Source organism: Danio rerio, chromosome 23 (assembly GCF_049306965.1).
Source record: "Danio rerio strain Tuebingen ecotype United States chromosome 23, GRCz12tu, whole genome shotgun sequence".
Lineage (NCBI taxonomy): Eukaryota > Metazoa > Chordata > Actinopteri > Cypriniformes > Danionidae > Danio > Danio rerio.
In genome coordinates this window covers 12,478,873-12,505,673 of record NC_133198.1, presented here as the reverse complement: position 1 = coordinate 12,505,673, position 26,801 = coordinate 12,478,873, and the positions used below count along the sequence as shown (strand labels likewise).

Here is a 26,801-nt window from a genome sequence, read left to right as displayed (position 1 = left end):
TAAGAAGCATCAAACGGGTGCATGAAAAAAGGCACACATAGGCGTGTCACACCATCACTAAACATTTAATTCTAAACAACTTTGAGGAATACGGACAGGCGATATCAGGCATTTGTTATTGTCGCTAGGGTACAAACGCACGCAACGTAGTACAGCACATTCAGCCTGGTTTTCGGTAAGCGAGAGCGACACTCATCAGATCTACATGCGTAATCACGTTCATCCAATTTGCTTAAACTAAGCATTTTAAAGCGTATTTTACAAGCAAGGATTCTTAAACAACAACTGTCTTAACAAAAGTTGCGTGTAAGGGGGAAACATGTCAAACCTAATGACACATCTGAGGGCTCAAAGAAAGAGGAATGCCTCTCTTGTGTGCTCTAGGTGTCACGCGCAATCGCTGCCTTGGGCACTCGCTTTCGTGGCACTTGCTCTTTCTGTGAAGGTGCTGCGTGCATCAGTTCCCCGCATTCATCAGTTGACGCCCAAATTGACACAGGTAATAAAAACATTAAACTTCAGTCATGTTAATGTTGTGAAACACTATCAAAATTTCCACTGTTGATGATATTAGTTCTGATGATAAAACTTGTTTTCAATAGCGATTTTAACACTTTTAATATAGAAAGTCCTCGGCTATGCAGAGACCATTTTTAATCAGAAATCTATTGTGCATAGTTTTACGTTAAGAAATGCAGCCTTGAATTTACAGTCGCAGCAAGCAATTTACAGCAAGTAGCAAAGAACAGATGTAGGACATTGATCAAATGTAGTTTGCAGTCAGGCTCATGTAAGTCATATTTAAATCGTTTAGCTTTGCCTTCATTCATTTTTGATTTCCGTCTTTAACACATTATTTATTTACAACACATTTTTAAACATAATAGTTTAACTCATTTCTAATATCTACTTTTTTATCTACCCCATGCTGACAGTTAGTTATTTTGCAAGACAGTTGTATTCAGACAAAGTCCCTTTAAGTATTTTATAGTTTTTTTTTATTAAGATTAAAGAGTAATCAGTTTACTAATAAAGTTTAAATAATTAGTCAAATGATTTTGTAACTGATTTGCTGTGTAAATCAAAAATATACAGTAAATATTTCTTAAGGAGGCTAACAATACTGACCTTATTTTTATTTAAATTAAAAACAGCTTTTATACATGAAATAAACAATAAGAAATAGAGCCAGAATATGACTCCAGAATAATTATTTTTTAGGAAACACTGTAAAAAATTTTAGAAACATTATTTTAAATGAATGGGAGGGCAAAATAAATCGACTTCAACTGTAGGCCTGTTAAAGTACAGGTGCAATAATGTGCCTTGATGTACTTGAATGTTAGAAATGTGTTATTCTACACCAGTATAATGTTACTTGTCAAAAAAATTAACCAGGAAGATTATTTTGAGTTTAAGTTATTTCATTGTCTTGTTTATGAAGACTGCAGAGTGATGCATGAAAACAAATGAATTCAAATAACGTTTTAAGTATTTTGTGTTATATTAATATATATATTAAAATGTGCTCCTAAAAGTACATGGCCCCTGCCCGCCCCCCACACGTTAATAGTAAGCTAATGTAATTTCATAATGCAAATCTTAAATTCATGCTAACCAACAAATGATCAAAGGAAATGTATTAATGTAATACAATATGAATTGATGTTTAATTTAAACTTTAATTATATTGTTCTATTGAAATGATTTTAAAAAAATATTGTCAAATAGAATATTTTTGTAGAGTCATCCACCATCATTTTGTGGCTTAAGAGTATCGGTTCAGGCACCGTTTTGGCACCGGTATCGTTTTAAAAGTATCGATTTAGCATCGATTTAAAACCAAACGATACCCAACCCTAGGGAGGACGCAGCGGAGACCACCTGCTACCCAGAAGGTGAGACCTGATGGTAAAGAGACATATGGACTAGCCCTAATGAGGGGGAGTGCTACATATAAGCTGGTTAGCGGATTAGGGAAGACATGGGACCGCTTAATAAGGGGGAACACACCGTGGTAATAATGTATATGGCATCACCAAATTGGGATGCACATAGCTGGCACCGATCCTCAATATACATGTAGACCAGAATGGGTGACCAACCGCACACTGAGCCATGCACTAGACTCCTCTGCTGAGTCGATGCTGGGGGCCTCAAAGGAATTCTCTAGGGTTCACCTGAGAAAGTGAATTTATTACTAGAGTAGGAAAGGCGCACGCATCTCCGTGTTAGGAGCCCATCGCAGCAAGTGTTTGTGACACTGAGCTTAATTCCCCCCGATTGATTGGGTTTACCCAATAATCGGGAGGAAACTGGCTCCACCCGAAGGTTATAGAACCTTGCGAATGTGTTAGGTGTTGTTCAACCCGCAGCTCTGCAGATTTATGTGAGAGAGGTGCTGCGTGCTAATGTCCACAAGGAGACGACACCTCTTGTAGAGTGCGCTCACGTAAGGGGGGGCGTGGCTTGCCTTGGCATTGATAAGCGAGAGCGATGGCATCAACTAACTAGTGGCCCAACCTCTGTTTTGATACGGCACTTCCATTGTGCTGACCACCGTAACAGATAAAGAGCTGTTCACATGATCTTACATTTCGCGTTCATTCCATATAAAGGCGCAAAGTGCAATTGCGACAAAGCAGTGAGAAGGCTGGGCCTGCCTCGTCTGAAGGCAATGCTTGCAGGTTCACCACCTGATCTTTAAATAGGGTGGTAGGAACCTTGATCCAGGTCGGGGTCTCAGGACAACATAAGAGTAACCCGGCCCAAATTCAAGGCACGATTCACTGACCGAAAATGCCTCCAGATCCCCAACTCTCTTGAATGACACTAATGCGATCTGCAGAGCTGTCTTTAATGACTGAATTTTAAGAGATACCGAATCGAGAGGGTCAAATGGATCTCTCTGCAGACCCGCCAGGACAACAGAGAGATCCCAAGAGGGCATGAGAGGAGGGCAGGATAGATTTAATCGCCGCTCGCCTCTGAGGAATCAGATGATTAGATCAATCGGATGATTAGACCATCCACCGTGTAATAAAGAGTGGACATCGCAGCCACGTCAACTTTTAGTGTGGAGGGTAACAGCCTACACCCCAGCTTATCCTGAAGTAAGGATAACACAATGCTAATCTGGCAAGTTCGGGGGTCTTCTTCGCGAGAAACTCACCACTCAGAGAATAGACTTCACTTCAGGGCATAGGCATGCCTCGTAGAGGGTGCTCTAGCCTGAGTGATGGTGTTTAGTACCGAGGGCGGTAAGTCATCTAAGTCTTCCACGCTCCGTCTAAATGCATATTTGCGCCTGCCCGATGGCTAGCTGTGAGCCAGTGCATCCGTGCCGAGGGGGGCCTCGCTAAAAAATGTGCATTCTCGGTGGAAGCAAATAGATCACGTTTGATCGATCAATGCAAGTACACTCTTCCAAAAAACACATAATATTTAATTCTTAAGAATATTTCCATTAATTCTAGTAATTTTAACAATTTAATAATTAGGCATTGGAATCAGAATGTGAAAACGGATATCCTAAACAAATAAATAATAATAAATGTATGTCCAATGTAAACAAAATTGGGACAAAATTATTAGCCCCTTTAAGCTAATTTTTTCCCGACTGTCTACAGAACAAACCATCGTTATACAATAACTTGCCTAATTACCCTAACCTTCTTAGTTAACCTAATTAACCTAGTTAAGCCTTTAAATGTCACTTTAAGCTGTATAGAAGTGTCTTGAAAAATATCTAGTCAAATATTATTTACTGTCATTATGGAAAAGATCAAATAAATCAGTTATGAGAAATGAGTTATTAAAACTTTTACGTTTAGAAATGTGTTGAAAAAATTGTCTCTTTGTTAAACAGAAATTGGTGAAAAAAATAAAAAGGGAGTCAAATAATTGAGGAGAGCTAATAATTCTGACTGTATATAGATATCCTATAGTAATTTATAGTACATAATAAAGTGCTTTTATAACCATACTGACACTGACACAAACAAAAGAGATAGATTAGTATGACAGTCCTACGTACCATTTCCCAGACCCAGCGGTTTGAAGGAAGCACTGGGCTGCACTGTGTTGGTCAGATCAATGAAGTTCAGAGATGCACAGAAGATTCCAGAGAGGACGTTGGTAAGTTCCCTCCAGTTACCATCAACGCTAAGAATTAAACAAAGAGTCAGAGGAGTGTTAGTCCATTTTGGCATTGCAATTTATTATGTTCAAGCTATAAAAGAAAACATTTACATTTACATTTAGTCATTTAGCAGACGCTTTTATCCAAAGCGACTTACAAATGAGGACAAGGAAGCAATTTACACAACTATAAGAGCAACAATGAATAAGTGCTGTAGACAAGGTTCAGGTGTGTAAAGTCTAAGAAGGAAAGCGTTAGTAATGTGTGTGGGTTTTTTTTCAAAACAAAACAAAAAAAAGCTCATATTATAAAGATCATTTGAAATTATTTTCATAGTTAAAATGGCAGTTCAACTAAAACTAAAAAAAGTAAAGTTCATTGAAAAACATTATGGTGGCTTGAGAAAGCCTAGTCTGAAAGTTTGAAGTAGTTTTAAAGTTTTCATAGTTGAAGTTTTAAGAAGTTTAAAACTTTTATAACTACATTTGGTTAGCATGTTTCTAGTATGCATTTGCACGTGTTTTCTTAAATTGCAGCACATTAAGCTCTCTTGGCCACTGTAATGTTAAGTACATTTAGAATTTTGGATGAACTATCTCAGTAACTAAAGCACATGTAAGCACTCACTCGGTGACGGTGTGATGGAACCAGACCCAGAGCTCTGCTCCAGGAGGAGAAGCGATGAAGGGCTGCCCCCACTGCATGGTCCTCCAGTAGCCCTGCGTGAAGGAGATGTGCAGCTCACGCACCGAAAACTTGGAAAGCACTTGGCCCAGGGATTTGGGGAACAAACGGTAATGAGAAGCTGTAAACAAAAATGCATGAAATCAAATACTTGAGGCGAATCTTTGAACTCTTTATTGGGCAAGGATCAGATTTTTAAAACCAGGGTTTCTACAGGTTTCATCACGTCAAGTTTTAGACTTTTAAGAACCTTTTTAAGACCCTTTTAGACCATAATGAATGAAATTTCAGAGTTACACAAAGCAAAGGGTAAAGATTTTTTTGTTGGCCAATTTAAAACTTTAAAAATTATATTAAAAACACATGTGATTGTAAGGAAGATAATTAAACCTTTTTAATAAGTAAACAGAGTTAATAAAAAAAATAAAAAAAAACATTTCTTAAAACTTAAACCTAAAATGTAAAGGTACAAATGGAATCAAACATACAATTTGTCAAATATGCCAAAAGGATAAAATATGTCTCATGAAAAAAGAAGATATAAGTTAAAGAAGAAATAAGTTTAAGTAATAGACAAATTATGTATGTGGTAATGGGGTAGGAAAATAATAAGCTTGTGCTTCATCACACTCCATTTTCGACCATGTTGAAATGTATTTTTTGTCAATGATATTTTATATATTATATTTCTGTTCGAAAATAAATAAATCAAATCAAATATATTGTTTGTTTTTGGGTGGGTGTTGGGCCAATTGGGTATAGCTTTACATGGACATAAGAAAATTAATGGCTCGTTTCCACTGACTGGTACAGTATGGTACGGTTCGGATCAGTACGGGTCACCTTTATCAGGCTTGCGTTTCCACTACCAAGGGTACCTGTGAGATAGCCCAGCGGTAAGGCACGAGGACACAGGAAAATTAAGGCCAAAAAATATTTATTTAACTTAAACAAAATAATAATTCAACATAAAAACTAGTTGGAAAACAAATTGAGGCCAACAAAAATATAACAGAAATTCAGGAAGTCTGAACACAACCAAACTGACCTACCAAATGAAACAACTACAGAGTATTTATACACAAACGGTGGATCCACTTAAACAACATAGGTGAAACAATAAAACATAACAATTATAAATATAATATTTACTAATCAAACTAATTCTAAATAAAAGACACTTACAAAATACAAGACACAATTACTCAAAATAAACAACTAATTTAAATTAAACAAACAAATAATATAAAAGACATATTCAAAGTAAACTTTCCCCCCCTTATCATTTCGGCACATTGGTTCCGCCACGCGGAATCACCCGGACAGTAAACATGACGGCCGATCCAGCAGACCACAGCGTCATCCTCCACTGCACCCTCCGGTAACTTTAACTCAACAGAAACAGCCATAAGTAAACAGAAATAACAGAAACAGTACTAATGTAAACTAGAATGTGTGCACTCCAAACCAGTAAACAATGTACCGAAACTGAAAGAAATTGTGACATGTAATATTTGGAACTTATTTTATAAATAAAGATATGAAATAAAGGAAAGTTGTCAGTCTCTATTACCTAAAGTTCTTATGGATGTGATGCCTGTTTGTATGCGTGTAGTTAAGCAAGGTGCGTGTTTGTGAAGCTAGTGAAGGAGCAGGAGAGTATTGTTTGGGTCTGAGCGAATGTGCGTGTTTGTGGGTGTCTGAGCGAATGTGCGTGTATGTGTAAGCGCGTGTGTCTGAGTGAATGTGTGTGTATGTGTCTGTGTGTGTGTGTGTATGTGTCTGTGTGTGTGTGTGTATGTGTGTCTGAGCGATTGTGTGCGTGTGTTTGTTACCCTCAGTCTTGTGTGGCCATATGACAGGCCATCACAGTACCCTTTTGGTGGGCGTGGTGTATGACAAAGTTTCAGTTGATGTCATTTTTGCTCGAGAAAATGTCTACAATAAAGCTGCACAGGTCGTTCACATATCATATGAAAAGCACTTCTCACAAAACAAATGCTTTACACATAAATACTTGTGTATAAATGTTTATTAGTAACTTTTCTATAACTTTTCTATAAACAGGAGTTGATTATAACTGCAGATCAATGACGGTGCGAAATAGCCTACAGTAACGTCTATAATTATATTAAATAAATAAATAAATGAACATATATGAACACATACAGACCCTTACAGTCTCCAATATGTTACCAACTGCAGAACTACACAAAACAGACATTGTCGTTAATTAGGTTCAAAACAACACAAAGTATAGCCTACAGTCAGTGAAAACCAGTGTTGGGGAGTAACTAGTTACATGTAACGCCGTTACGTAATTTAATTACAAAATAAAAGTAACAGTAATTAGTTACAGTTACTTAGAAAAAAATGTAATTAAATTACAGTTACTTTTGAAAATGTTAAAAATTACAAATGGGGTTACATCTATAATTTTTCTTTAAATCTCTGTGATATGTTGAATAATATTAATCTATTGCTTTGCCTGTTTTTGATATGCACGATGGCTTCTGCTAAGGCCATTTATTATTTTGATTTGCGGCGCAACCACGGGCGTAAATCCCGGGGGGAACATGTTCATTGTCCTCCTCACCAAATAAAATATATAAATATATATATATATAAACGCACTCTCTATTTTGAAAAATATATGTGTGTATACCTAAAATAATTGTCTAAGTAGAAAAAAACCGCATTTATTATTTAAAATGCATTTAGAAAGAGTTCACCCCCGCTTCCTTATAGTGGTTTGATCCACCTACTCCTCAAGTACAGTCACACAGTCACAGACAGACAGACAGACACAGAAGTTAGGTGTGTGGCTACAGGTCAATGTTGAATTTGAGTAAGTATGGTGTATAAATCACATTAAATAAATCGATTCTCTTCAAAGTTAATGCAGAATCATTTATAAATTAGTTGCGGCAAAAATGCAGATTACCGATGTCCATGAATCTGCTGTATTAGCGGTTAAAATTACTCATGTTGTTAACGTATGCTTGTTTAGCTTACGTTAGTGGCGCACTGCAAAATAATACGTCAAAGTGCATTGTTTCATTTGTGACGACTTGGCATAATGTTAACTTTACATTACGGCCACAATTAGCATATTGTTTATCTGTGGATTTGCTAAATGAGCACTGTGCTACGTCCAAACTAGCCCCACTTTATTTTTTGTATAATCAATTTCAGTTCTGTTCTTAGGTGAATAAATTAATTTAAAATATAAAATTTCCTTGTTTTTATTGTTGTGATGATTTTTATGATAGTTTTTCATTCTTTATGTAAAGCACTTTGAATTAGCATTGTATATAAAATGTGCTACAGAATAAACTTGCATTGCAGTGTCATGGACTAGATAAAATGATTGAGGTAAAGTTGGTTTTATATTCGCACATTCATTCAGTGACAGCTCCATACATTGTTTACCATGGTACTTTGAATATTTGAACTGAAATCTCATGCAAGTTTGACTTCAAAACAACATTAATAATAATAATAATAATAATAATAATAATACATTTTATTTGTATAGCACTTTTCCTACATACATGGAACTCAAGGCACTTCACAAACAACAAACAGGCATTGTAAAATAAACCAAATACAAAATAATGTATATTAGACAATTAAAGCAAAATATATACTCAGATAAAAGCATACATGTACACACATATATGCATACATCTACACAATCACACACAATATTCTTTACATACATGCACACACACCGTACATGCATATGTACATAAACCTACACGATATAGATAAATTGCATAAACTTCACAAACTTATATTCATACGCAATTTTAAAAAGGTGCTTCTTAAGCTTTTTAAAAATAAATTCTGGGGGATTCTTTACTTAATTTGGGAAACAATTCCAAGATTTTGCAGCATAGTGACTAAAAGAAGTGCCGCCAGATCGCATCAGATTTACAAAGTGAAATTCTAAAAGTTGAGTGCTAGAAGAGCGTAGCAAACGGTTTGGATTATATTTTGATAAGCAGTCAGAAAATTATGAAAGGTGTCATGTTGTGTAGTGCCTTATAAACTAATAAAAGAATCCTACAATTTATTCTATTAATGCTGCTGTGATATGTTCTTGAGTCTTCAATTTCAATAAAACTCTGGCTGCTGTATTTTGTATCAGTTGCAACGTCTTTATAGAACCTTTAGGTAAACCAATATAATATTAACACTAACTGTAAACAATGCTGTACTTTGATGGTTGTTGGCTGCTAATATAATTTTACTATTTAGAATTTCCAATGAATACTCTTCTGAGGTTATATTATGAGAGACTGAATGTGCAAATATAAAACCAACTTTACCTCAATGATAAAATTAAAGAGAAAAGGAAAATGGACATAAGATAATTTTTCAGTGCAGCAAAACTCCAAGTACAAAAAGTTCACATATTCAGCAATTTGGCTTTCAGAATGAGTGCTTATGAAAATACTGATGTCACATTATCAATCACAGGCAGAGGAGAAAGAACTGATTGAGGATCAGGCAGAGCAGGGTCAGTCAGATGTACAGTGTCAGGTAAGGGTGTTGTGCTTTATTGAAGGGATAATGACAATTCTTTTAGGGGTGAACAATTTTTTAAAATGTTTTCTGAGTTGTGGCTGTTTAGCAGATGAACCTCACAGGCTCACCAATTTACAATATGATCTCTCAATTTAACAAGTGTAATGTAAACCAGTTAGTTATTATGAGTATGGAAAACGTCTTTTCCTGCATTTATTCGGCTTCAGGAGTCAGTCTGTTGACTGTAAACAACACAACAAACAATGCAATAAATAGTTTTCAAGAAAAATTTGCTGTCATTGAACCTGAGAAATACTTTGAAAATAACCATAATGATGTAGTCTCCATGCTGTAATATGAACAATAAAACCATTTTTAACTGCGGAGACATATAAGTACAATTTGGCTGTATTATTTGTGTCCCCTTCAAAAAATCTTTTAAAAATTGCTCATAAGAAATGTTATATTTATTGTCCCCCCTACTGTTAAATCAAATTAATGGCCATGGGCGCACCATGTCTAATCCTCCTTGCCATTGAAAAGCATGAGGGAGCATCTGCAGGTATGTAAGCTAGCGTTTCTTTGTTTTATAAAAGCAAATGTTTTTGTCGTTATCGTGAGTGTACAGAAATAAAAACAGACCCTTTCATTTCTAATGATATATTATGATTTATAAAGTTATCGATTTGTGAATTTCAGGGCACCAGCAGACTCCTCTGGCCAAAGTGATGTTATCACATTACCAGTGTAGCTAGCTTAACTACATTTCTCAGTAGCGTCGCTAAAAAATCAAATAGCTTTTCACAGTAGCGAAGCTATTTTATTAGTGAAGTAGTGCAGTAGTGTCCACACAAGCTACATTTACAGATTGCGGATCAATATTGTTTAAAATGTGTAACACCTGGTTTTATTGGATTTTTTTTGTTTTTGCTGTTATGTACTATAATTTATTCCTGTTTAGTACAGCATATTATTTACAGTAAATAATTGAAATGAACAGTTCTGCCTCATATGTTTCATTGGCAGTTTTATTGATCACTAAGATGTGATTGATTTGGATTTAAGTGGCTTCGATTTAAAAAAGAAAATTTCAAAAATAGATGTATTTTTTTATTGCAAATTCCACATAAATCACCTGCACAACTAACTAACATTGTGATTTTGTAACATCAGTAAACATGTTTTTGTGAAAAGGTCTGGTTTTGTGGTGGCTCTACTTTAAATTTAAATAAAATAAATTAATTTTATTTAAGTGATGAAAGCTTTTGAGATTCTAACAGTAAACAGAGCTACTGTAAGCTCACTCCTGCTCTGTATAAATGCTTGAAAATTATTTAGTTGAAAATGTTTATTAGAAAATTAAAAGTAATCAAAAAGTAATCAAATGTAATTAGTTACTTTACTTTTATAAAGTAATCGAAAATTACAGTAACTTATTACATTTTAAATAGGGTAATTTGTAATCTGTAATCTATTACATTTCCAAAGTAACCTTCCCAACACTGGTGAAAACCTCTCATCTGTGTCTGTAATCTTCAGCAACACATGAAGCCTCTGTTAGAGAGTCCAAAAGGTGATAATAAAGATTAAAACAAGGCAGTTTGTTCACCTTTGCTGAAGAAATAACGTGCTCCTTGGCTTAGCCTTTTTTCCCACGCTCCACTCTCGCGTTTGTCCTTTTCTTTCTGAATGTTTCACTCACGTTTGACAGCTTCTCACAGGATCGGGTTTCCAAAGCTTGTCAATAATCAAGTGCATGTTATTATTATCAGATCAAGAAGTTTGTTATTCTAGATAGAGACGCACGGCGAGCGCAAGAAAGAAAGCGAAACCACTCGGCCTTCAGGCTGGCTCGTTAAAAACTACGCGGCACAGGGTGAACCTGCTCCATGGCTTTGTGGCTGTTTATCATGATGACGACAGGGTTTGTTTGCAGGATCGACCATGGCTGCATATGTATTTATAATTCGGCTGTAATCTCTCGCTGTGTATTTCAAACATGGCGGGTCCTTTTTTTACATTCTGGCTTGTTGAGTCTACGAATGACGTATCGCTGTAAACCAATAGCGTTCAGCTGCGCGTGTAGCTCCACCTTTTGGAACCCTTTCTGCAGTTTGGGACCCTTTCGAAAGGGTCCCGAAAAAGTGGTACGGTACGGCTTGGTTTGGAAAAGGCCATAAAAGCGTACCAAACCAAACCGTAGCGTACCACTCAGTGAAAACGGGCCATAAGACTCTTAAGAAACTTGGTTTTTGAAATTTAAGACATTTTAAGACTTTTTAAGACTCCACAGATACCCTGTAAAACACAGGACGAATGTTTATTTTACTCAGGCAAACACAGCATAAATGGTATAAAGTGAATAGTATTGATCCAAATGAATTTTCCAGCTAATTTTACTAGTTAACTCAAGGGTTTTAAAACTGGGGTACGTTGACTCACAGGGAGTGCTAAAGGGTCAGTGGAAATGTTTGGTGAACCCAAGCAGGCAGGTAAATATATAAAAACAATTATTTAAATAATAAAATAAAACAATATGGATAATATATTTTATTATTTTAATGAGAAACAAATAAATAAAACAAATAAATAAATCTTGGTTAAATATAATCTTATAATTAAAAACAACAAAAATATATATACTTAACTCAAATAAATATTATCAAAATTACACACACACATATATATATACTCTACCCTGAACCACCACCTTATCGTGGTGGAGGGGTTTGAGTGCCTGAGTGATCCTAAGAGCTATGTTGTCGGGGGCTAATTCCCCTAGTAGGGTCTCCCAAGGCAAACAGTTCTTATGTGACAGGTCAGACTAAGTGCGGTTCAAAAACCCCTTATGTGTTCTATAATATCAAGAACCATGACGTCGCCTGGTATGGCGCAGCCAGGGCCCCACCCTGGTGCCAGGCCTGGGGTTGGGGCTCGTATGCAAGTGCCTGGTGGCCGGGTTTTTTTCTCACGGAACCCGGCAGGGCCTAGCCCGAAGGAGCAACGTGGGACCATTCTCCCGCAGGCCCACCACGTGCAGGGGGAGCCGTAAGGGGCTGGTGCATTGTGGAATGGGTGGTGGTCGAAGGTTAGGACTGAGACAACCCAATCGTCGGGCACAGAAACTGGCTCTTGGGACATAGAATGTCACCTCACTGGGAGGGAAGGAGCCCGAGCTTGTGCGGGAGGTGGAACGATACCGACTAGAGATAGTTGGGCTCACCTCCCTCCCTGGGCTTGCTTATAGCCCCCCAACTTAGCCGCCATGTGTTGGAGTTTTCCCCAGTGAACGAGAGGGTCGCCTCCCTGCGCCTTCGGGTCGGGGATAGGTCTCTCACTGTGGTATGTGCCTACGGGCCAAACACCAGTGCAGAGTACCCGGCCTTCTTGGAGTTCTTGGAAGGGGTGCTGGAAGGTGCCCAGACTGAGGACTCTATTGTTCTACTGGGGGACGTCAATGCCCACGTGGGTAATGACAGTGATACCTCGAGAGGCGTGATTGGGAGGAACGGCTCCATTGTTAACGTGGCCGTGAGGAGCTGTGGTCGAAAGGTCTGTGGTGCCTGTCGGGGCGGCAATCCACGAACCCGGTGGTGGACATCGGAATTAAGGGATGCCGTTAAGCTGAAGAAGGAGTCCTACAGGGCTTGGTTGGCTTGCAGGACTCCCGAGACAGCTGATGGGTATCGACGGGCCAAGCGTGCTGCAGCCTGGGCGGTTGTGGAAGCAAAAACTCGGGCTTGGGAAGAGTTCGGGAAGACCATGGAGGAAGACTATCGGTCAGGCCCAAAGAGATTCTGGCAAACGGTCCGGCGCCTCAAGAGGGGAAAGCATCTCCACATCGATGCTGTTTACAGCGGAAGTGGGGAGCTGTTGACCTCAACTGGGGATGTTGTCGGGCGGTGGAAGGAATACTTTTCCTTAACCCCACCGACATGTGTTCCATCGAGGAAGCAGAGACTGGGGATGCAGGGGTGGACTCGCCCATCACCCAAGCTGAGGTCACTGAGGTAGTTTGCAAGCTCCACAGTGGCAAAGCAGCAGGGGTGGATGAGCTTTACCCTGTGTATCTAACGTCTCTGGATGCTGTGGGGCTGTCGTGGCTGACACGTCTTTACAACATCGCATGAAGGTCGGGGACAGTACCTTTGGACTGGGCAACTGGGGTGGTGGTTCCCATTTTTAAGAAGGGGGACCGGAGGGTGTGCTCCAACTATAGGGGGAATCACACTCCTCAGCCTCCCGGGGAAAGTCTATGCCAGGGTTCTGGAGAGGAGGATCTGGCCAATGGTTGAACCTAGGAACTAGGAGGAACAATGCGGTTTTCGCCCGGGCTGTGGTACACTGGACCAGCTCTATACCCTCACCAGGGTGCTCGAGGGTTCATGGGAGTATGCTCAACCAGTCCACATGTGTTTTGTGGACTTGGAGAAGGCATTCAATCGTGTCCCTCGCGGCATTCTGTAGAAGGTGCTCAGGGAGTATGGGGTCAGAGGCGATCTGTTGAGGGCCGTCTCGTCCCTGTATGAACAGAGTAGGAGTCTGGTTCGCATTGCCGGCAATAAGTCAGATTTGTTTCCAGTGCATGTTGGACTCCGGCAGGGCTGCCCCTTGTCACCAATTCTATTCATAATTTTTATGGACAGAATTTCAAGGCGCAGCCTTGGGCTGGAGGGTGTCCGGTTTGGGGAACACAGAATTTCATCTCTGTTATTCGCAGATTATGTTGTTCTGTTGGCTTCATCAGACATAGACCTTCAGCATGCACTGGGGCGGTTTGCTGCCGAGTGTGACGCGGCTGGGATGAGAATCAGCACCTCCAAGTCCGAGGCCATGGTGCTCCACCGCAAAAAGGTGGTTTGCCATCTCCAGGTTGGAGGAAAGTCCTTACCCTAGGTGGAGGAGTTTAAGTATCTCGGGGTTTTGTTCACGAGTGAGGGAAGTATGGAACGTGAGATTGACAGGCGGACTGGTGCGGCGGCAGCAGTAATGCGGTCGATGTACCGGTCCGTTGTGGTGAAGAAGGAGCTGAGCCGAAAGGCAAAGCTCTCAATTTTTATCGGTCAATCTAGGTTCCCTCTCACCTATGGTTATGAGCTTTGGATCATGACCGAAAGGACAAGATCTCGAATACAAGCGGCCGAAATGAGTTTCCTTCGAAGGGATACTCTTATGGATAGGGTGAGGAGCTCTGACACTCGGGAGGAGCTCGGAGTAGAGCTGCTGCTCCTCCACATCGAGAGAAGTCAGCTGTGGTGGCTCGGGCATCTGTTTCGGAAGCCTCCTGGACGCCTACCTAGAGAGGTGTTCCAGGCATGTCCCACCAGGAGGCGGTCTCGGGGAAGACCTAGGACACGCTGCAGGGACTATGTCTCTCGGCTGGCCTGGGAACGCCTCGGGATCCCCCCGGAGAAGCTGGAGGAAGTGTCTAGGGATAGGAAAGTCTGGGGTTCTCTCCTAAGACTGCTGCCCCCGCGACCCGGCCCCGGAAAAGCGGCAGAAGATGAATGAATGATGAATATATCTATATCTATATCTATATATATATATATATATATATATATATATATATATATATATATATATATATATTTGGCTTGGGCGGTATTTCGGTATTATGGTATTATGGTATACCGCGGGATCAAAAAATAGCAACGGTGTGAGTTTCAATACGTTATACAGTCATAAAATATTAAATATCCTTTATTTAATGCCTACAAAAACGTATGTGTGGTTGCCATCACGAGACAGTATGGAGGAGACGAGGGAGGGGGAGAGGGTGAGAGGGAGAGGTGACGTGACGAGTGGCGCTCCAAAGTGACCTGCAGTTTGGCAGTTTCGACTGAACAGAAGGGAGACATGGTTAATATGAACGAGAGGTCTGCATTAGAGCTGAAGATCTTTGCCCGAACCCGGCGAGACCCGAAAAAATCCAAATCCCTGCATTAAAATTTATCCCTGCAAAGGTGAAACAAATGATGACGAAGTAGTAAAAAAAAGCTAATTTTGACGGCGTTCAAGCCAGTCACTAGTTCAGAAAGAGCTGTTATTCCAGCCGCAGGTATTTTGCGGTCGCTCATACACTGCGTATTACGGTAGATCCTTAAACCGCAAGTTGACAGGTAAAATGATGAGCCCACTCACTACACTGAAACTGCTGTCATGGAAAATTAAATGGATGTTCCTGACTGGTAGAAGATGAACAAACAACCCTACTCAAAACTTGCAAAATCAGCCAGATCACAACTCTGCATCTCGGCCGGTAGCCGCAGGAAAGGGTGTTCAGCTGCTGGACCCCGTGAGCGCAGGACTGCGCTAAAGCCAGTGGATTTAAATGTTCCTCCACAAACACACGTAGCCTAATCTTGGTGAGTAAAGGGTTTTTAAATTATAAATAAATATTAATTAAACCATATATTCATAATGTAGACAGAGTATACAGGCTAATGGTGGCATTATTCTTTTAATATTCAGCTTCACTGCCGCCCTAATGCCAGATTGTGAAGTAGAGAAACAAACCTTGCACAGCCTTTATCTTAATTTCGTTATTGCCAAAATACCAGTCATCATTTAGAGTTTATTTTAATTTGATTTGTTAAGCAATATTTCTTTTCATTGGTGTGTTGGCCAATTTAAAGGCTAAGTGTTAGAGTGCTGAGATGTTACGATGTTTCAGAGGACTTATTTTATTTCTTTGTTCCAACTTCCAAGTGGCATATAGTCTATGTTTGTTACGAATAAATGATGTTAAAACATATAAATGACTCATTCTTGAAAAAATGCATTAAAGCTGTGTGCATGAGCACATTTGTATAATGTCGGGCTGTAAACGGGTTCGGGCTTTATAAAGCTGTCAATCAAAATACATGTCGGACTCGGGATCTATCGGGTATAATTTTTATGGCCCGACTACAGCTCTCTGCATTCCCTCTGCTGTTCCGCGGGAGCCGGCCAGATTTCTTATGGTGTGGGAGTAAATTTCTGAATAAATCGCGGGAGAGATGTGTGTGCGTTTGTGTAAAAGAGAGAGAGAGAGAGAGAGAGAGAGGGGGGTGCTGTGCGTCGCTTGGCGCTCTCTCTCTCTCCCTCCCTCTCTCTCTCAAGTTCAAGTTTAAGTTGCTTTATTGGCATGACATTAAGTACAGTATTGCCAAAGCACTGCAAATATGAAACATTAAAACCATTGGAAAAATTAATAGTAATACAGATAAGATATAATTACACACAAAAAAAATACAATACATTTGATAAATATAATAATAATAAAAAGTTTAAATCATTTAAATAAGATACATGAGTTTACATTAACCATTTCTTATGGTGTGTAGGGTGTATACATATTTTGCAGCTAGTCTAAATGTCAATTCGTCCTCTCCGAGTATATGGTAAAGTTTTTATGAGTCATTTAAATTAAAAAAATGAACTGATCAATGTTTCAAATTGGGGAAAAAATATTTCTCTAGTCGTGGTGTATTTGGGGCAAAACAGAAGGAAGTCTCTCTCTCTCTCTCTCTCTCTCTCTCTCTCGGTGCATGCTGGGAGTGTTTGGGGTGCGTGTGAGGGTGATAACGGGGAGAGTTTGACTGAATTGGTGTTTTTTCTTTACACCTAAACTTTTCATTTTTTCTCTTGTTTTCAATTCACATGTATGAAAACATTTGATTTGGTTTTTGCGAGTTTTGAGGCGGCGATAGGATGGCGTCTATCCCCGAGGGGGTAGCGCCAAATGTGTCGCTCCGTCATGGAGTAAGGTGTGTGCCAGCGCAGGGAGTTACTGTTGAGGATGTGTTGGTAGCGATCGGGGAAAAAGTTGGATATGAAAACATTACTTCGGCATCGCGGATGAACAAAGCTGTTGTGGTGTTCGTTGAGAAAGAAGAGCTAGTGAATTGTTTGATAAGCGACGGAATTGTGGTAAGTGGCGATTTACTTTTTATTTCACCGCTTGTTACTCCAACGACTAAAGTTACGGTGTCTAATGTGCCTCCGTTTTTAGTCGAAATGAGGAAATTGAGAAAGCTCTGTTAAGATATGGAAAACTGGCTAGTGAGATAAAGATGATCCCGTTGGGATGTAAAAACGCTGCTCTGAAACATGTGATGTCTTTTAGACGCCAGGTGTTTATGTTCTTGAATGAACCGGAGTTAGACATATCTTTCAGAGTCATGCATGAAGGGAAAGCATTTGTTATTTATGCGAATACCGGAAGCATGAAGTGCTTTGAGTGCGGGGACATAGGGCACAAAAAATATTTATGTCCTCATAAAGCCCAGATTAATGTTTTGGAAGTGAGGCCTAGTATTTCTACTGCTGGAGAAAATGGCAGTTCTAACGTTGCACCTGTTGTAGAGGTTGTGCAAACTGAAGTTGCACCTCAGATGATGAGTACCGGTAATGTTGAGATTACTGAAAGACAGATTGATAAAGTAATTGAATCTGGTGAAATTCCAAACGTTTCTGAATTAGAAAAAAAATGCTGTAAGAGTTGATGGAACTTTGGTTAGTGTTGAAAAAACTTCTGATGAGGTTGGTGAAATGGACAGTATGGTTGAAATATGTACGGATTCTGGTATGGAAATGAGAGATGATGATTCATTTTCTGATATATCCGAAATTGGATCACAGTGTGGAAATGTGGATGATGTATACACACTGCAGGACATAAATGATTTTCTGGACGAAACTTTTGGTAAAGTTTTTGAAATCAATGATTTCTTTTCTGATGTTGACAAATTCATCCGCTCAGTAAAATTGTGGCAAAAAAATGTTAGTTATGATGCTTTAAGCAAACAGAAAAGATTTAGGTTGAGAAAATTGTTAACAAGGTTGAGAAAGGAAAAGGCAAATGTCTCCAAAAAGAAAAAGAGATCAAATGTTTAATGCATGCAAGGTAAATGGGACTTTTTGCTTTTTCTTTCTTTTTCTGTTCTCCATCTTTTCACTCTTTTCTATGGAGCTGTTGAGGGTGGGCTCTTTAAATATAAATGGGGGCAGAGATAGAAATAAATTGGCAATGGTATCAGAGTTATTTAAAGTTAATAAAATAAATGTAGCCTTCTTACAAGAAACTCATACTACTATAGATAATGAATTAGAGTGGACTGGTTGGTGGAAAGGGAAAAGTGTTTTAAGTCATGGAACAAATATAAGCGCTGGCATAGCAATTATTTTTTCCAAAGATATGAATATTAAAATTCTGGTAGTAGACGAGATTGTGAAGGGAAGAATATTGCACTTAAAGATTGAATATGAAGGGTTTGTGTTTAATTTAATAAATGTTTATGCACCTAATAATGGGCCAGAGCGTGTCAAACAATTTTTAAAGTTAAAGAATGCCATTCAGAAAATTGATTATAAGGTTTGTACTATTATTGGAGGAGACTGGAATTGCACTATTGACTTTACTATTGATAGAAATGGAGAAGAACCTCACCAAGAATCAGCTGATGTTTTATCAAATATTTTAAAAAGTTTTGAATTAATAGATATTTGGAGGAGGAGGAATACAGGAATTAAACAGTATACTTGGCTAAAAGTGTCTAATAATAGGGTCAGTGGAGCTAGGTTAGATCGGTTTTATATAGGTAAAGAATGGAATCATAAAATTACTGATGTCTCTATTTTACCTGTTGGATTTTCAGACCATCATTTGATATTATTTGGTTTAACCATGAAAAAAAGTTCAAAACCAAATTATTTTTGGCATTTTAATACTAAATTGCTAAATGATTCTTTATTTTGTGAAAAGTTTAAGGATTTTTGGAATGATTGGAAGCTAAAAAAGGGTTCTTTTGAAAACTTGTATATGTGGTGGGAGGTTGGTAAGGCAAATATTAGAATATTTTGTCAAAATTACAGTTCACTTTCTACTTCTAAAACAAAGGTAGCAATACAAAAACTTCAAAGAGATTTACAAGCCCTGGAAAATACTCTTGTCAACAGTAATGATGGAAGTGCACACAATGAACATTTGAATAAAATGAAAGAACTTGGGTTATTACTTCAGGAGCAAGTGAAAGGAGCTTTAATAAGAGCGAGGATTTGTTCAATTAAGGACATGGATGCACCTACTTCATACTTTTTTAATCTTGAAAAGAAAAGTGTTCAACAAAAACAAATGATTCATTTTCGCCGTTCTGATGGAGTTATAACTTCGGATCCAGTAGAAATCAAGAAGCAGACACTCAAATTTTATACCGATTTGTATGGAACTGAGATTTGTGATCATGAATGTGCCTTGGACTTGTTGAGAGATCTACCGAAATTGTCAAATGAACAGAGAAAATCCTTGGATAATCCAATATCTTTTCAAGAGATTACAGAAGCAATGAGTACGTTATCAAATGGTCGTTCTCCAGGAATTGATGGATTGCCCGCAGAGTTTTATAAGACTTTTTGGAACCTATTAGGAAATGACTTGTATGAGGTTTTACTAGAAAGCATAAAAAACAAGCTACTTCCCATTAGTTGCAGACGAGCAGTCCTGACATTATTACCTAAGAAGTAACAAATTTTAACTGAAGCTATTGGGAAATATGAGAAGGCATCATCAGCAAGAGTAGATTGGGGCAAAAGTGAAGCTTTTATTATTGGTCAATGGAAAAATGGGCTTCCAAATTTACCAGGTGGTTTGTTGTGGAAAAGGAAAGGGTTGAAAATACTAGGTGTTTTTTTGGGAAATGAACAATTTCAAAAAAACAACTGGGAAGGAATGTTGGAAAAAGTGACTGCCCGTTTGTCCAAGTGGAAATCATTACTACCTCTGATGTCATATAGAGGTCGAGTCCTGGTCATAAATAATTTAGCCGCCTCACTTTTATGGCATAGACTCATTGTAATGGAACCACCCGAAGATTTGATTTGCAAAATACAGAGAACATTTGTGGAGTTTTTTTGGAGCGGAGAACACTGGATCCGTGCAGCAGCCCTCTATCTTCCTGTGTGTGAGGGAGGCCAAGGATTGGTGGACGTTCAAAGTAAGATCTGTGCTTTCAGGATCCAAGCAGCACAGAGATTTCTGTATCAAAAGAACTTAGCTTGGAATAAAACTGCTAAAGTGATTTTACAAAAGGCAGGCGGTCTTCAACTGGATAGACATTTGTTTTTAATGGAACTAAAGAACATAAACCTTTCTGGGATTACATCATTTTACCGCTCAATGTTGCATTACTGGAGAACTGTTTTAAGAGTGGAAAGAGATATGGATGAACCTGGAAAATGGATTGAAGAAGAACCATTGTTTTTTAATCCTGTGATTCAGACAAGACTTTTATCATCTATGAGTGTGCGTGAATGTTTACAAAAACATGGTATTGTGAAGCTTGGACAATTGTTGAAAAAGAACCACTGGGAATCAGCAGAAACTATGAAAGAAGTGACAGGTTTCAAATCCTCACGCTTGACTAAAAAGATAATAGAAGAAATTGTTAATATATTACCAAGCAGCTATAGAAGAAGCATCGGTCACGAGACTTTATCAGAAGAGAGGAATGAAGTGGATTTTCCAAAAATACAAGTTGCTGCAGCATGTAATGAAAGACAAGATGATGAATTCGCTGGTTCAATCCTATCATTTGAAACTCCACATCTGGATTGGTTTGAAGATATATCAAAAAAAGCCATATACAATGTAACAATTAAAGTGTTACATCAGAAGTCTCTTAGAGAACAGAAGATATCAAAGTGGCCGAATTTGTTAAAACAAGACTTTCTGGTGAGAGATAGATGGAGACTTTTTTATAAACCACCTTTGGAGAAACGAACTGCAGATCTTCAATGGAGAATAGTACACGGGGCAATAGCGACAGATAAACACGTTGCACACCTGAACCCAGATGTAAGAGGAGAATGTAGGTTTTGTGGGGAAGAAGAAAACTTAGAACATTTGTTTTTAAAATGTAAAAGGTTGGAAAGTCTCTTTGAGGTTCTTAAAAAATTGTTTCATGATTTTGGTGAGGTTTTCTCAAATGAAGTTTTTATAGGTGGTGTAAAATAAAATTATTCAGAAAGAAGAACAAAATGTCTGTTGAATTATTTGACTGGGACAGCAAAAATGGCAATGTGGATGACAAGAAAAAATCATGGTCATGGTCTCTCTGGACGTTGTTGCAACCTTGAGGCTGAAGTAATGTTCATGAAATTGGTAGCAAATAGACTTAAAATTGAATTTGCATACTACAAACTTGTAAATAACGAAATGCTTTTTAGTGAATTGTGGTGTGTTAAAGAGGTTTTGTGTACTGTTTATGAGGGGGTTTTGTTTTTGAAGTTGTAAGTTATATGGGTATTATGTGAGTTTTTGTAAATGTAAGGAATTGTCTTTTTTATTGAATTAAAGGTTTTGTTAAACCTCTCTCTCTCTCTCTCTCTCTCTCTCTCTCTCTCTCTCTCTCTCTCTCTCTCTCAAATTCAAATAGCTTTATTGGCATGACTGTAAAACAAATCACAATGTTGCCAAAGCAATAACAAAATACAGAACATTCATTCATATAGATAAAAGAAATATAAGTAATAATAAACAAACACATATACATATCGTTATATTATACATATATGTTGTCACAATAAACAAGTTAATAAAAAAAAGATTAACAAAAGTATATAATAATAAATGGTAAGGACAGAGAGCTTTAATAAGGGATGAGGGGGTTCAGCCTTTTTCTCTCATATGGTGGCATGCGGACACGTACTGTGCTGCTAGGTGGAGACACTTTTCATTTTCTCCCAAAATATAATGGAGTTTCTCCATATTTGTGGCTTGCTGGAATTGTGGTAGAATCAGAGACATTTGTGTGAAGTAAGCTTCTCTGATACTCTGATATTTGCTGCATTGAGTGAGGAAATGCAGCTCATCCTCCACAACTCCAGCAGGGCAGTGTGGACACAGTCTGAGCTCTGGGCTCCTCCAGCTGCGCTTGTGTCGGCCCGTCTCTACACTCAGACTGTGTCCACTCAGACGGTACCGGCTCATCAGCTTTCTCTGACCGGGGCTCTTAATGTTGGTCAGATACGGGGCCAGTTCATAACCAGGTTTAATCTGGTTGAAGCACGCTAACTTTTTTATTTGTTGTACTTTATTTTGCCAATTGAGTTTATAATCCTCCTGGGTAATCTTTTCTATTTCTTTAGTCTTTATATGTTGGGACAGGGTTTGTGAGTTTAGTTGGTGTTTTCCCACCAGATAGTGCATGGGGTCGCTGGCCGGATGTGCATTTCTATATATGAGGGCTTGCTGATGGTAGCTCTCTGGGCTGGAGTCTGACAGATGGAGCCAGAACTTCCCTGCTCTCTTCTGGATTTCTGAGAGCAGAGGGAACCTGCCTAGTTCTGCTCTGCAACCAAGGCTAGGTGTGCTTCTGTGAACTCCGAGGATGTTTTTGCAAAACTCCAGATGAAAGATTTCAACTGGAGTTTTTTCCCAAGATTCATAGTTTAATTTAAATGTGGGTCCCCAGAGTTCACAGCCATACAGCAGGACTGGCTTTACAATGGTGTCAAATATTTTCAGCCACAGTTTAATGGGTGGGATAAACTTAAAAAGGTTTCTTTTAATACAATAAAAAGCCCTGCGTGCCTTAGCTGTCAAGTCTTTTAGAGCTTGACTGAAGTGTCCAGAAGCTGTGATTGTCAGACCCAAATAATTATAAGAGGTGACATGGTCAAGTATTGTTCCTCTGATTTTAAAAGTGTGTCTTTTTTTATCAGCCAGACGAGGTTTTTTACAGAAGATCATGATCTTGGACTTCTGCATGTTAATGGTCAATGCCCAGTCTGTGCTGAACTCCTCCAAGATGGAGAGACTGTGGTGAAGACCCTCTTCATGAGGAGACATAATCAGCAGAACATCCGCATACAGGAGACATCTGATCTCTCTGTCCTCCAGGCTCAGGCCAGGACTACAGGACTTCTCAAGTGCTGATGCCAATTCATTGATATAAATGTTAAATAGAGTCGGGCTGAGACTGCAGCCTTGACGGACTCCTTTACTCTGAGTGAAATAATCAGTCCGCTTATTGTTTATTTTTACACAACACTTGTTCCCATTATAAATGTCCTTTATTATGTCATAGGTTTTTCCTCCAACTCCACTTTGTAAGAGTTTTAGGAAAAGCCCATTGTGCCACACCGAATCAAAGGCTTTTTTAAAATCAATGAAACAGCCGAATATTTTCCCTTGTTTGGTCTGGTGGACATGTTTTTGAATGAGTGTTTGGAGTGTGTAGATGTGATCTGCTGTTCTTTTTTTAGGCATAAATCCAATCTGACAATTATTTAAAATCTTGTTTTCCTGGATGAACCCAACCAGTCTATCATTAATGATAGAGCAGAATAATTTCCCCAGGTTACTACTCACTGTGATGCCCCTATAGTTATTTGGGTCATATTTCTCACCATTTTTAAATATTGGCGTGATTAAATTCTCCTTCCAAATTTCTGGAAAATGTCCTGATTCTAACAAGAGGTTGAATAATTTCAAGATGGCGTTTTTTAATTGAGGACTGCTGTGTTTTAGCATCTCATTAGAGATTCCATCTGAGGCACAGGACTTTTTATTTTTTAGAGTTTTTAATTTTTCTGTTAACTCATTTAATTGTATTGGGACATCTAAATGGTTTAGCTGATCTTTAATAGTATTTTCTAATATATGTAATTGGGAGGTCAGATGTTTTTGTTTTTGGTTCAATTCTTTTTGTGAATATAGCTTTTCGAAATGTTTGGTCCAGATTTTTGGGTCTTGAATGGGAATTTGTTTCGATTCTTTAGATTGATTTAATCTTTTCCATAAATCCCAAAACAAATTTTGATCAATAGCCTCCTCAATTTGATCCAATTTTAACTTCATGTGATCAGCTTTCTTTTCTTTTAATAGTGATTTATACATTTGGAGAGTTTGTTGGTATTTTCCTCGTGTGTGTTGGTTTGTCGGATCTCTGTGTTTTTTATTTGACAATTGTCTTAATTCTTTTCTTGTATTTTGACATTCTTTGTCAAACAAGCCAGCTGTAGTTTTTCCTTTTTTAGATTTGTATTTCAGATTTTTCCTCAATGTTTTTTGGGCTTTTTTTTTCTCTTTCTCTCTCTCTCTCTCTCTCTCTCTCTTTCTCTCTTTCTCTCTCTCTCTCTCTCTCCCCTCTCTCCCCTCTCTGACCGCGAGCCTAATGTCACATAGAAGGTATTCAGTTTCTGAATGGTTTAGGCTCAAGCCAACAGTTTGGTGACGCTGTCTGAGCCTTATGTCATATTTTACCGATACCGGGGTAAAATATGGAAGCGGTTTGACGGTATCAAAATTTAGATACCGCCCAAGCCTAATATATAAATATATGATTTTTTTTTTTATGTATACGCGATACACACACATACATAGAAACTATACAAAACAATTTTGGTTGGTTTGGTAGCGGTGAAGAGGGTGGCCGGCACGGAGAGATTTTTTCAACACATTTGTAAACATAATAGTTTAAATAACTCATCTCTAATAACTCACTTATTTTATCTTTGCCATGATAATAGAAAATAATATTTTACTAGATATTTTTCAAGACACTTCTATACAGCTTAAAGTGACATTTAAAATCGTAACTAGGTTTATTAAGCAGGTTAGGGTAATTAAGCAAGTTACTGTATAACACTGATATGTTCAGTAGTCTGTAATAACACATAGCTTAAAGGGGCTAATAATTTTGACCTTAAAATGGTTTTGAAAAAAAAAAAATAAACTACTTTTATCCTAGATGAAATAAAACAAATAAGACTTTCTCAAGAGGAAAAACATATTATCAGACATACTGTGAAAATTTCTTTGCTCTGTTAAACATCATTTGGGAATTATTTAAAAAAATAAAAACAAAAGTCAAAGAAGGTTTAATAATACTGATTTCAACTGTAAATATTAATAAACATTTTCTCAAATATATTCATGCATGTGTGTATTTATAAATACATAATAAATATACACAGAACACACACTTAAATGCAGTCTAGAAAAACATTTTGTTTTGTTTTTTGGATGCGATTAAGGAAGATTCATTTTGCCCAGCATTAATAAATAGAATTATTTGATTAATGCAATAAAATAATATTGCAACAATACTTAATTATTTCAAATAAGATTAGAAACAAATAAATAAATAAAACATGGTTTAGAATAATTACAATTAATTAATATAATCTAATAATTATAAACAATAGACAAAAACATTTTGAAATATAACTAATTATCCAAAATATGATTAAAATAATAATATAAACACAAGCATTGAGTGTATATATTGTATAAATAAATAAACTGAAAGTGAAGTAAAGTCTAGAAGCTTCTTCATACATGTAAAAGACATGTAACGTTAATGATTTACTCCAGAAATCGTGCAGCTCTGTGTGTCTATTTTGATTTGTTCAGCATTTTTGGAAATGTACCTCTATTTGTCACAATTCACAGTTTTGAGCCATTATTTCAAAATAAGACAAACAGTCAGAACAAAGAAATTATCAACTGTTTCAATACGACTGTTAATGTACAAGTTATTAATCATATGTACTACTTATTAACTCACTTTTCTGTCCCTCTTGCTGGAAGTCAACATCCCAGAGTGTGCGGAACTGGAAACTGGCATAGATGTCGCCGGAGTGCAGAGGCCTGATGACCAGCTCCTCCTCGAATTGATCTTTGGCTGGTCTAACAGACGGGGTGTTTTGTGGATCATCTCCTGTGTATGGTTCCACATCAGTCTTTTGCCACTGCCTTTCATTCAGATCGACACTTCTAGCGTCGGCATTATCTCGCGGCGCGTCTGAAGCGCTTTGCTTTTCTCCTGTGGTGTCGTTTGCTTTTTCGAGCGTGTCAGCAATGCCGGGGTGAACTATACGGGAGAGAATCAAAATTAATGCTAGATATAAACCGCATCTGTAAGCTGCCATGTTTGCTTCCCTACTAGAACACTTCCTGGATGTGAATGACAGCATGGACCAATCGGAGAACAGTATTCAGACGCATGACCAATGAGAGACGAGAATCTGCAATCTGACCAATCCTAGCAAACATTGGTCGGACGACGACGTGCTCTCCCCGGCCAAAAGATGTCGCTCCGCGACGGCATCAATGGTGTACTGATGGTCTGAAAGCGACGTGCAGCCAAAATTCGTCGCGACCGCACGGCACAAATGCACAACATGTCCTAAAATGCATTAATATATGCTTGTATCAAGGGCGTAGGTTTGCACTTGACATTGGTGAGGACTGGTGGACGAGTCACCCCCGCCAAGAGTGAATAATGTTTATATATATATATATATATATATATATATATATATATATATATATATATATATATATATATTGCTATTTATTATTTAACTGCTATATTAAGTAATCCTATTTTCTTACAATTTATTAAGTTAAATTAAATAGTCATGTGTGTAGCCAAGGGGGGTCAGGTGGTTTGAA

General features: G+C 38.1%; 1 protein-coding gene across 2 annotated transcripts in view; it reads right to left on the bottom strand.

The window, feature by feature from the left end:
- Positions 1 to 26,312, bottom strand: part of pigt (phosphatidylinositol glycan anchor biosynthesis, class T) — a 52,210-nt gene extending 25,898 nt beyond the window's left edge. For both annotated transcript variants that reach the window (XM_679516.10, XM_073939895.1), the window contains exons 1-3: positions 25,912 to 26,312; positions 4,769 to 4,946; positions 4,037 to 4,164 (exon numbers count right to left, since the gene is read on the bottom strand). In XM_679516.10, coding sequence (XP_684608.4) covers positions 4,037 to 4,164; positions 4,769 to 4,946; positions 25,912 to 26,275 — 670 coding nt within the window. In that variant the 5' untranslated portion in view covers positions 26,276 to 26,312. The remainder of the gene's footprint in view (positions 1 to 4,036; positions 4,165 to 4,768; positions 4,947 to 25,911) is intronic.
- Between the last annotated feature and the right edge of the window lie 489 nt (positions 26,313 to 26,801).